The 13,279-nt window shown below is 30.9% G+C and overlaps 1 protein-coding gene across 1 annotated transcript; it reads left to right on the top strand.

Annotated features, from left to right (window-relative positions):
- The first annotated feature begins 5,979 nt into the window (after positions 1 to 5,979).
- On the top strand, positions 5,980 to 9,272 carry LOC121210941 (4-hydroxybenzoate geranyltransferase 2). Its single transcript, XM_041082983.1, has 8 exons — positions 5,980 to 6,502; positions 6,599 to 6,734; positions 6,945 to 7,066; positions 7,377 to 7,446; positions 7,912 to 8,061; positions 8,140 to 8,275; positions 8,368 to 8,464; positions 8,765 to 9,272. Exons 1-8 carry the CDS (start codon positions 6,126 to 6,128, stop codon positions 8,832 to 8,834), a joined length of 1,158 nt encoding a protein of 385 aa, XP_040938917.1. The 5' UTR covers positions 5,980 to 6,125; the 3' UTR covers positions 8,835 to 9,272.
- Positions 9,273 to 13,279: the final 4,007 nt, after the last annotated feature.

The following is a 13,279-nucleotide window of genomic DNA, read 5'->3' as shown; positions in this document are numbered from 1 at the left end:
TTCGATTTCAAGGATCTTTTGTTAACCCAACCAAATATTTTGGATCTAGCTCACAACAATACATGCCTTTGGGGAATCAAGCTCAAGCTGAAGCTCAGAGGTTAAAGAGACCAGATGGCTCAGATGCAAGCGAGCACAATTGAGCAAATTGCTCAACTTAAAGCGGAGGAAGCATCGAAAGAAGCAGAGGCTCAAAGAAATATGAAGAACTCCAGCTACAATTTAAAGCGGAGGCAGAGAGAGGAAGCAGAGACAAGCAAAAAAATATGACGAACTCCAACAATGGCTTCAGAATATGATGAAGATGTTTCAACAGTCGGAGAATCTGCCATCTTAGACGTTTATTTCTTATTGTGAGAATATTGTTAACTTTTGAATATAATATTTTTGTTATTTCATTTATTATTTAGATCATATACATATTTCTTTCATTGGATTTGAAGTATCATTTGGATTTGAGTTTTTGGTTGGATTAATATGCGAATTATGTTGACAATTCGTTCTGTATGAATGAAATGGGTCGGTAAAATCTGCTAAAGTTAGTGGCGTTTTTACACAAATTCGCAAGACATGACTTTTAGCAGCGTTTTTGGCGAAAGCCAGCTAAAGTCATAGCGTTTGTAGGAAAGCACCGCTAATGGTCATGTTCTTAGTGCGTTTTTCATAACCGCAAATTTAGCGGCGTACTATACGGCATCTATTTGGTGCTTATCAAACCTGCAATTTGTTTTAGCGGTGCTTTATAGTTCAAAAAAACGCTGCTAAAACCTGTTTTTTGTTTATGCTAATCCGTGATACTATGTTAAGTTACACTTGAGTGCTTTCCTTGCGTTATCTCTTCTTCTATCTTTTGATTACTAATGAAGAGGTTTTCTGCAGATTACTTTTGCTTCACCTAATGAAGATGAACTAATTCTATGGCATTGAAGGAATAATTGTCTACAGATACTTTTTAGATGCTGAAACCAGCAATCTGGCATTTGTTGGAGAAGTTGTCAAATTCTTGTTTGACTATTTTCAAATGGTGTATTTTTATGCACTAAGAATCTTCTGAAGAATTTGTTTGAAAGATGCAGTAACATGGAATTAGTCGACAATTATTTGAAAATATAACATCAAGCTACCTTCAAATTTGTATTCTAATTCTAAGGTTCTTGAGAGAAGCCAATTTCTTAGTACTATTCTGCACCACTGCATCTGCTGTAGCTTACGGAGTGGTGATTGTCTAGTCGTGAATGCTTGCATCCTTCTACAAGTATTTAGATGTGATGCAGAGTGTAGCAATTGGTGTAGCTGCAGCCAAAGCTTCGGTTGAGGTGGACAGTAATGTTCCTTCTCAATTTAGTTTGCCAACAATTACAGTTACCTTTGATTTTAGATAACCATTGCTTTGGGTATTGTTTAAGCATTAATCTACAACTTAAATATTTATGTGAATAATGTGCAAGTAAATGTCATTCCATTATGCAAGTGATGCCAGGATTGTATATTCAGTTGCCAAACTTTTGCAACATCAGTCTAAGTTGTAATGTCCAAACAAGGGGCATGGAGTTTTGGTAAACACCCAAAGTTAGAGCTATATGGGTTTGCCTTTTTTACTGTTATACCAAAAAAAAAACCTGAAAATTACGAATTGAGCTTTTATACACCATATCTGCAGAATAAATAGCAATGTAGCCTTATATTTTATTGGCATGACTATGTCTTGTTTTCTTAGCCTATTACTAAACTGACATTTTTTTAGATTTACCTATTATAAAATTTGAAGGGGACATACACTGATCTTTGTTGGTGCAAGGAATTGGATTGCCTTTGTTACCAAGGTATTGTTTGTTTTGGAGATATGAAATTTGTTTCTCATGGTTTTACTTTTTTGAAATGCATCTGGATACGGAAGGGTGAGCTTTGTTTTTCAAAACCATGATCCAGTCCTTGACTAGATGACATGTAATCATTTTTTACCTCAATGATCATGGATCCATGTGTTTCCAGTTTTATTTCTGAATTTTTGCTTTGACCGGTGCATACTATTAAAAAGTTTTGCTTGTGAGTTGTCAACTTTCATTTTCCAGTTTCAAGTATGTCTTTAAAGATATTCTTCAACACATCGTAGCAATTGCATATATCGAATTTCCAACTCCTCATGATCAAGAATTACAGCATGACATAGGGTTGGATAAATCTTCCATATTTTGTAAAAAAAAAAGTATTTAAATAAATAATTTAATATAAAATATTAAATTTATTTATTTACAATATGTTAAATCTTTTATATAAAATATAATTTAATATAAAAAAAATCTTTTAATATAATTTAGTATAAAATATTATTTCCAAATTTTAGAAAATATAAAATAAAATATTTTATTATAAATATTTAATTAAATTAATATAAAATATTTATATTTAAATATTATTAGTTTGATAGAAAATATTATTCTTTAATATTAAATTGATGTGGACAATACATTAAAATATTAAAAGGCATATTTGTCATTTGAGTTTTTTTTTTTTGCTATTACATATATGTTTCTGTCAACCAAACGCATAAATACTACTATAATACTCATTCCATTCTATCCATCCAAACCACTATTATGCCTATTCAATTTCATTACAACCCTATTTCACTCCCACAGAATGGATATTTCATTACAGTCCTATTTAATTTTAGTGAACCAAACGTGCCATTAGAAACCTAAAGTACATCAAGCATATATTGATCTTGATGAACATCCACTTAATGATAAAATATTCATAATACTTCTCCTTAGATATCTATCGGTAGATAATGTGCCTTGTTAAAACCTCACTAAGATAAAAATTTTGTGAGAAAAATCTTAATGAAGGAAAAAAAGTACATATATTTATAATACGTATAACATGTTGCCTCATTAAAAATCTTACCAAGAAAATCAAATGAGACAAAATCTTGATTAAGGAAAAAAGAATATAACATGCATTTACCCCCTTATGACAACATTACATGTTACCTGAAATTCTACGTATTTAATCTTGAATGCTAGCTTTTCAAATGATCACTTGTACGTATTTACTAAGCATTTATATTATCATTCTTTTGAAATCATGAATAAGGAAAAATTTTGAGGAAATATATTTTGATCTCTTCAAGAGTTCCAACAATAATCATAACGAACTTTGATAATGATCATTTTATAAAAATAAAATAGACATTTTAATCAATTTATAATTTTCTTTCAACTATTACTCACTGAGTCGAATTTATCACATATGTTCAAATCATTTTAATTTATATAAATATTTACACAAACATATTGGCCTATTTATTGGAAATTTCTATATTCTTCTCGCATTTTAAATACTTTAAAGATTTTAATATAAACTTCACTATATAGTGATTCATATAAATGTTGTAACAACAACTCTTAGACACATGCCAAATATTTCATGAAGTGCTAGACCAATAAGATATATCAAGGTTATTGCATCCACCACAAAAGAATATTATAATCAATATCAGGACTTAACGAAAAACTTTATTTATTCCATTTCGCAAAATTATTCATTTGTATCCCACTGGCTTTATACCTTTAGATGTTTGGACAACTGGTCCAAAAACTGCATGAATTTAATACTACTTGAATTGTGTCATTCTATTTTGTCCAATCTATTCCATGTCTATATTTCTCAACAAATTTATTCAAGATTCTCATTTTCTTTCATTATATTCCAATAATACTATTGCATGCAAAATCATTGTTGACAACATTTCATTCTCAGTTTTATATTTTCTCATTTTGACATAACTTATTGAGATCGCTTTATTTTCACTATTTCAATCTTCAAGTACATGAATTTTTTTTGGTGTTTTAATAATTAGTTATGTCTCGGGTCTCTTAAAGAGCACTCATCTCTACTATATGACCATCTATATTTATTGTTTTCTTGTACGAAATTTTTCATATTTGGAAAATAATTAATCTACAATGTTTTAGGCATGCATTTTATTTTAACAAGTTATCCTACTGGAACTTCAATTCAAATCAAAACATTAGTTGATATATAACACTTGGTTATTCTCATTAGGTCAGCAAATCCATCTGACAATTAACTTGCAATAAAATAATAAAAAAAATTTATAAAAGAAATTTGTTTTGTGGGTTTTTTTAAGGGAATTTTGGTTAAAGTATCTTACTAATAACGTGTTATAAAATAAATAATAAAGTAAACAAAGAACAAAAGAAATAGAAGAAGTAATAGAACTCTTAATTTTATTGATCAATAGAGATATTTACAACACTTCTCCAAAATTTATATTTATAGACATAAGAAATATAAATGAAATAAAATTCTACTTTTAATAAATATTAAATTCTTACAGTACATCAAACTTATCTTAATTTTAATGGACATTAATTAATGTTAGGATATTTATAATTTTTTTATATTTTTTCAATTTTACCTTTTTAAATATTTTTATTTTGTATTTTAAAGGGTTTGTTTTTCCCATAATTTTTGGATTTTTACAACTTTTAAGGAGTTCTTACTTTCTTTTTCTTTTTTTTTTTTACTTTTTATGTACTTTTAAATAACCATTTGCCACTTGATTTGGTGCTTTAGCGGTGCGGAATTATTACGGCAGTCAGTCCATTTCTAATGACGCAATCCATAGTGTGTAGGAAAACAATGTTCCTGTAATCGACCCCTAGTGTTGGAACTACAACTCCATTTCTAATCATGCAATCCATAGTTTATTGGTTTCTTGTCTTTCTTTCCACGAAATTTGTTAACTTCCACACCGCTATTGGTATACATTACAACTGTTTAAGAGGCGCATTTCCGCCAACCCCAAAAGTTTGTCTGGATTTAATAGTTCGGATAAAATATTAAATTCAAAAAATGAGATTATACAAAAATAATTAGGTTGGTTTTAAATATAAGTTGGGCTTGGGTTCGAGTTTGAACATTCAAGGCCTGAGCTAGGCCCGGCTAGATTCGTTTTTAAGTTTATAATACTTTATATTATGTTATTTTTATATATTATATAATTTATAACACATTAAAAAAATAAATCTATACTAAATATATAAGAATACTTTAATGTAAACATTAAAATAATGTTAAAATGACTATATAAATTATTTTAATAAATAAATAAATAAAATTATTAATATTAAAACAAAATAAAATAAATATTATTTTTTAAAAATATTTAAAATATAACATGATCGAGCCTAAAATGAACTTTGATTAGTTTTTTACAAATATGAGCAAGTTTGGATAAAAATTTAGGCCTATATTTCAGATCAAGCCAAACTTAGACAAACATAAAATATATTAATATTATGTTTAAACTCGACCCAACCTATAAGCACCAGATACTAATAAGTTGATATTACATCAAACGATACCAACCTTAAAGTACTTTTCTAAAATTGAAATAACACACATTATTCAATATAGTGGCAATAAAATTCCAATTACCATGCTGAAAACCAGTCACCCACTTTATATTATAAGACTCGTCAAAGCATTTATAATACTCAAGTATCACTAATTTGACAATCCATTAAACTTTTCTTATACAATTTCTTTTTGAAGAATACAATTATTGTTATTATGATATTTTACATCTGGAGAGTGTTCACTAATTTTTTGCATAGCTTATTACAGCCTAGATATTTTTCTTTCTCCTAAAAAGACAACCTTAATTAGAGGCCTTATACTAATACCATACCATCCCATGTTTGTGTAGTGTGTGAAATAAATTTAATTACTTAAAAGACTTGCCAATACAAAGCCCTCCATTTAAACCACTTGGAAGTTGGGACATTGTAGCAAGTAAAGATTATTGGGTCTTCTTTTTTCCACAATTTGTTGCCCTTCCACACCGTTGTTAAGTACATAATTTTTTACCTAGATTTTTGTTTTTCAAATTGGGGTGGAATTTCAGCTCCTCTCTTTATTATATATATATATGATATAAGATATGCGCGCATAACCACATTCATCACATATTTATAGTACCGCCAAGTTCAACCTTGAGCATAAAGTTTAGTCCATCTTTGTGATCAAGGTGAACAATTACGTACCTCATTCATACACCCAAACATTCTTTACCGTACACACAAAAGAAACAAAAAATGGCTTCCCTTTCAGTTGGTGGTGCTCATTCGAGCCTCCGAATCCCCTCTCTCTTTCCTACACCCCCAACAATAAGGATGCTGAAGCATCATCCTGTTTTAAATTGCACCCCATTCTTCCCCACTCCATCTTTGTTTTCTCCGAAAAACTTGTCATTGCGTTCCTCAAATCACAGAGCCGGAATAGCTTGGATGTCCACAACCACATCTCCAGTAGGCAAAGATGATCAAAAGCTAATTAGTGGGCAACCGAATGAGAAAGTGGTTCAAGTTTCATCGTGGATTGATTACTTACCTAAAGAAATTCAACCTTTCGCTAAGCTGGCTCGCGTGGACAAGCCCATCGGTACTTGGTTTCTGATTTTTCCCTTTGCATGGTAACTATCACTTCCTTTCCTTCCATTTTTTATGTTTCGGGTGATTTAAATAATATACCCTTTAATTCCTTAATTAAATTTTGTGTGTACGTATAGGTCAGCTACGTTGGCAGCAGCGAGTGGAAGTATTCCGGATTTCAGGAATTTAGCTGTATTTGCTTGTGCAGCTCCATTTTTTAGGGGGGCTGCTTGTACCATTAATGATTTCTTTGATCGTGATTTTGATAAAATGGTCAGTTCCTTCTTCATGCAAGACGGTGTAAATATTATTTTCGACCAAAGTTAACAACGTTGGATAGAGTTCTGAGCAATTATTTTTTGGTTTTTTTTTTCTATTAAATAATCGCCTTATAGTGTCGGAAATATTTTATGTACCAGCAAGTACTTATGACACATTTTATTAAATGAAGTTGATGTGTAAAAGAAATTGGGTAAAATGCAGGTGGAGCGTTCAAAAGAGAGACCGATGGCAAGTGGGGCTGTCACACCATTTCAAGGACTTTGTTTCTTTGCGTTTCAATTGCTTCTGAGTCATGGAATTTTCCTCCAACTCACCAACTATAGGTCTCACTTCTCCTTTGTTTTTCACAATGATTGAAAACTCTACCTCAATAAATGCAATACGTAATTAACATTTTATCATCACTAAATTTATGAATATAATAGTATTTATGGTATACGTAAAATTAAAATTGATTCAATATTTTTATTGTATCAAATCGAGATTATCATTTTTATTTATATTTATCAAATAAAAATCTTTCTATTTTATTTTTTCCATAAACAAATTTATATATGTATTCCACAATTAGTTCTATTTTATTTATTCAAATTTCCTTCCATCTGATTTTGGATTCCTATTTTTTGTTTATAGTTGGATAATTGAGGCAGCGTTCATCTTCCTAAGTTGTACCTATCCTCTCATGAAGAGACTGACATACTGGGTAATGATGATTACATAAATATGTCAATGTAACATAAAAAGGAAAAGAAAAAAGCTTAAAGGATAAGTTTGTTGCTTATAATATTTATTACTATATTTTCTAATTGAATTTTGTTATTATACTATGAGATCGTAGGCAAATTCACCTCTAAATAACCCTCACCTTCTGCTTATACTGTTAACATAGATATATCTTTTACGATCGCTGGCTATTTATTTCTAGGTTTACTTAATTAGTTCCTATATATTATTTATTTAGTTACTTTCTTTTAATGTATTCTTATTATTGAAGTCAACAAAATTCAATAAATGTATGCATTTCCAAAAATATTACCTTATGAATCCGACAATATCTAGTGGCATTGATTATACATTTTTCTCCAATTATTGTTTCTGCCCTATCCCATTAACTTGTACGATTTACACACAACTCTATACGGTAATGATGATGGTGATAATGCTGCAGGTGCAAGCTTATTTAGGTTTGACAATCAACTGGGGATCAATACTAGGGTGGTATGCAGTTAAAGGAAGCTTGCAACCGTCGATTGTACTCCCACTCTTCCTTTCTGGTTGTTTCTGGACTATTTTGTACGATACCATTTATGCTCATCAGGTATACTAATTGAACATATATCTCTCATGTTTTATATATTCTCTATTTATCAAAAATGCTGGTGTCATTGATGAACAGGATAAACAAGATGACGTGAAAGTTGGCATTAAATCCACGGCCTTAAAATTTGGTGAGTCAACAAAAGAGTGGATCACTGGCTTTGCAATTGCAAGCATTGGCACCCTTGCTCTCACTGCATACAATGCTGCATTAGGTATTTAATTCCTAATGATTATGCTGCTTTTCAATCACAAACATTTCCGTGTTTAGTTAACAAATCATTCTGTAATCTTGGTGTGGGAGCAGGGCGGCCATTTTATGTGTTTTTAGCAGCTGCATCTGGACAGTTAGCTTGGCAGATAAGGACAGCTAACCTTTCATCCCCAGCTGATTGCAACCGAAAGTACGTATACGTATTACGTTTTAAAGTATTTGGAACTGGATATTGGATTAAATTTAAAGCATGGAGGCCTTTCTCTTAACATATATAATTATGTTGTTTTTAAAGAGTATTTGGGAGTATGATTTTCTAAATAAATTTCAAAAATATTAGAATATTTATATAAAATATGTTAGTGTATATGATGTTCAACATGAACTAGTGATGATAGAAATTTGTTTAGAGTAAAATATCAAATAAAAAATAATGCTTGCAGTTTAGTTCACTTAATTAAATTATCCTTTATTTTTGGTTTGGTTGCAGGTTTGTGTCCAACAAATGGTTTGGTGCCCTAATTTTCTGTGGGATTTTACTTGGAAGGATCTTCCCTTGAAAGTAGTCTTAATTATTTGTGAACGGGCTAGAATTATTAGTGGAGGCTAGCATAGGAACAATCCATGGAAAGGAAAATAGAGAATTGTTGTAATATCCTCGTAATAAAATCAACATGGGAATCATATATTTAACGAGTATAATCTGTGAGAAAGGATTATATGAAACAGTGACGCTACGTCATCTTTATTTCTTTCCAATAATTTTATGCCACATCAGTATTATCCTGAATTTCAGTATTTTAATTTGGATTTAATTTTTTTCAGGATAAGAGTACTGATGTGGCATAAAACTATTGGAAAGGGATACAGATAACGTGGCGTCACTAGTTCATACAATCCTTTCCTCGTCACCATCGTAAAAATAAAATTACTTCGATAACAGTGTCTTGTTATAACAGTTAAGTTTTTTTTAAAAATAAATTATTTTATTTTATTTTATTTTTCTACAACAACATTCATAGTCATAGAATACATTTTTTTATTAAATTAGTTTTTTTTAGAAACAAATGATCTAAATTTTTAAGTAAAATTGTACTTATTTCACATAAACAAGACTATTAATTATCATTTATTGAATGAAAATTATCTCAATTAAAATATTATTTCAATAAAATGATAAATTTAACTTTAAAAAATTTATTAATCATATTTTATTAAATGAAAATAATCTTCAATAAGTAGAATTAAAGACATCAATTCAAAAAAACTATTAAGTTCCCTAATTAAATATTCTACTATGAAGTTGGAACATCATAAACTTATAAATTGATTACTTGAATTTAGTAATTCCTGATAAATTCGTTATTTTAATTTGATAACTCATATTGATTAATTAAACTTATAAGATTTATGAGCTTTATAATTAATCGTGTGAAAGAACGTAAAATAAAAATATGCATAAAAGCAATAATACATGCATCTATTATACATATTTTAATTTTGTTATTTGATTCTCACTTTCTTTCTTTTTTGAACATAGTTCTTTCTTTCTTTATTTGATGGAAATTCACTATATTAATTCTATTGTAAGTTTACAACGATTATTTCTCTATAATAACATGTTGTTATAGGTGTATAACAACCACCTATCTATAATAAGCAAAACCTTAGTAGACAAATAGGACTATTAGGGGTGTTCATTCGGTTAACCGACCCGAAATTACTATAACCGAATTAACCGACCTTCCAAAAATTTTAACCGTTAACCGAACCGATTTTTTTTTAAAATAATTTAACCGAACCGAAATTTTTTCGGTTAATAAGGTCGTTAACCGAATTAACCGAAATTATGTATTTTTTATTTTTGGTTAAAAATTACCCGAATTACCCGAATTACCCGAATTACCCGAATTAACCGAATTAACCGAATTAACCGAATTACCGAAAAATACCCGAATTTTTTTATTTTTATTTTTAAAATTTAAAAAATTTATAAATTATTAAAGTAAATTGGGTTTTAGACTTTAGTAAATTGGGTTGTCTTTTAGTTTTAGTTTTATTGGATTGGGTAATTGGGTAAACTTTAGTTTTAGTTTTATTGGGTTGGGTAATTGAGTTTGGGTTGGGTTGGATAATTTTATTTATTAATTTTTTCGGTTAACCGAAAATTTTCGGTTAACCGACCGGTTTCGAACCGAATTAACCGTTAACCGAAAAATCATAAAAAAAATTAACCGACCCCCGACCGAAAAAATTCGGTTAACCGACCGATTAACCGAATTCGGTCGGTTAACCGAATTTTTTCGGTTTTACCCGAATTATGCACACCCCTAAGGACTATTATGGAGAGGGTTGATTATACCTCTTATAATAGTGCTTGCTCTGGCAACTTTCCAAAGAAAATCTTTCAATGCCTTTGTTTTGAAAGAAACTTTATTGAAATTGGCATGTAGGTGTCTAACATAGTGTCTTGTTTCTGCATTAGGAAACAACATGGATATTGCTTCTACAAGTCCTTGCAAACAGAACAAAAAAAATTATTTTTTTAGCATACATCCTAAACAGAAAAAAACAAATAAATGGAGTTTTACCTTTTGTTTGTTAGGCATGAAAGATATTTGATATAAGCTCACAATTTCCAAGTCCAATGCGAGCAACTCCAAGAACCTGCACCATGATGCCAGGTTTTCACTTTCAACTGCAACATATGCAATAGTGTAACACCCCTCACCGTATTCAACGCCAGATTAGGGTTTCGGAGTATTACCAGACTTACAAAACATTTAAACATTCAATTCACATATAATTTCACATTTCATGCAAACATTAATCAAACCCAAGCATAATGTCCCTATAACGAGCCTACGAGGCCCTAAACATACTTTAGGAGTGGTACAGGACTAAACTGATAGCTTGAGAATTTTTTACGAAACATAAGAAATTTTTCACAAAACAGGAGACACACGCCCGTGTGGCCTGACCGTGTCTCTCACAAGGCCACAGGAGCGTCCGTGTCACAGGCTTTATGGACATTCGAAAAGGAAGCAAATGGCCGTGTCCCAGCCCGTGTCCGACCCGTGTAACTCTCTAACTTGGGTTACACGGCCAACACACACACCCGTGTGGCTAGCCCGTGTGCCCTAAAAATGGCCATACATGCCCATGTGCTAGGCCGTGTCAAACCTGTAGGGTATACTAACTTATGCCACACAGCTAAGTCACACGCCCGTGTGTGAGGCCGTGTAGAGCATACTGACTTGATTTCAATTTCAATACTAGGGAACACAGGCAGTGTAACATAACCGTGTGTCACACATGATTGAGACACACTCCCATGTCTCTGCCCGTGTGGACAAAAATAGGCTATTTACCAAGCCATTTTTCCACCTCAATTTTGGCACACACCTACATCATAGCAAATGCACAATTTATAACATTTATAAACAACCAAAACAACCACAACCAAAGATAAAATATATACCATTTCAATGCCAACATTTATCATGCTTATAATATCATATTTTTTCCTATTCAAATTATACCATTCCTCATTTCCAAAGCATTCATATGTATCATTTCAACTAAGCATTTCTTAGCCTAAAACCACAAGCATACCAATCTCAATTTCAACCATTAGCTAGTCAACTAATAATCCATAATCAACCCTTCACCAAGCAATATAATTCACATCACAAAATGGCATTAGCACACATATATATATACATCACCAAATAAGCCAAATATGTCAACTTACATGGCCACGAACAACATTATATACACAAGCAAATTAACTCAAAATAAGCCAACTCTCATGGCTATTATATACAAACCAAGACATATACATTTACAAGCTACTTCAAATGGCCAAAATCATTATCAAAACATAACCAACATGACCAAAGTCCCTATACATGCCATATACTTAAAAGACCAAAGTTCATAGGTACCAAGTGATAGGTGGATAGTGTGAACCGATTTCTGACGATCCTCGAATCCGAGCTAGCTTTGAATTCACTATAAAACATAAAAAAAAATAAACAATGTAAGCTATAAAGCTTAGTAAGCTCGTATGAAATAAACTCGATATAATCATAACCACATAATTCAACAATTGATTATAGATACGTGAATTCACATCAACTAACAAACCTTTCAATTACTCATTCACAAAACTATATACTTTATTCACCATTTCTTCAATTCAAAGCTAATATAGTTTATGCACATACCTGTACCATCTCGTACCAATCTCATTCTCAACCACATCATTCATTTACTCGTTGAATCATTCGGAATAGAAGTCAGATACTCAGGATTCTTGCACATTAAGTACTTATACCATGGCCCGAAGCCAAATCAAGGCAACTTATATCTACAGTACTGATATCATGGCCCGAAGCCAAATCAGCTGATATTCATAGCTCGAAGCCAAATCGGTATAACTCGCACCCGAAGTGCTAATATCATGGCCCGAAGCCAACTCAATGTATTCACTAATGACATATCACTAGCATCCTAAACTATTCCTAAGGTTTAACCTGGATTTCGAATGCCGAATTACTATCGAGTCATTGACTAAGTTATCCGAAGTCTCGTATTCACAACTTATACAATATCAAAGCATTTAAATTGCAAATATAATGAAATTTATCACATATGAACTTACCTTGGATGTCAAAACGACAAAATAAGTTGATTCGTTGATAACTTTAGTTTTCCTCTGATCTAGATTTGAATTCTGCTTTTATTGATCTAAATATATTCAAAATTAACTTATTTAATGATCTTTCTATTCAATTTAATTCAAGACACACATTTAAGCACATTTACACATTTGACCCTAATATTTTACCACTTTTACAATTTAGTCCTTATTTCATAAAATCACAAATTAATGAAAATCAAAATAAACTCATGCTAGCCAAATTACTATAATCCCCGTAGCAGCCCATATTTATTAGTTTTTCACACATTTAACCACACATTTCCATATTTTCATAAATAA

This window comes from Gossypium hirsutum, chromosome A12 (genome assembly GCF_007990345.1).
Source record: "Gossypium hirsutum isolate 1008001.06 chromosome A12, Gossypium_hirsutum_v2.1, whole genome shotgun sequence".
In the NCBI taxonomy this organism is placed as follows: domain Eukaryota; kingdom Viridiplantae; phylum Streptophyta; class Magnoliopsida; order Malvales; family Malvaceae; genus Gossypium; species Gossypium hirsutum.
This window is presented reverse-complemented; position numbering and strand designations above follow the sequence as displayed.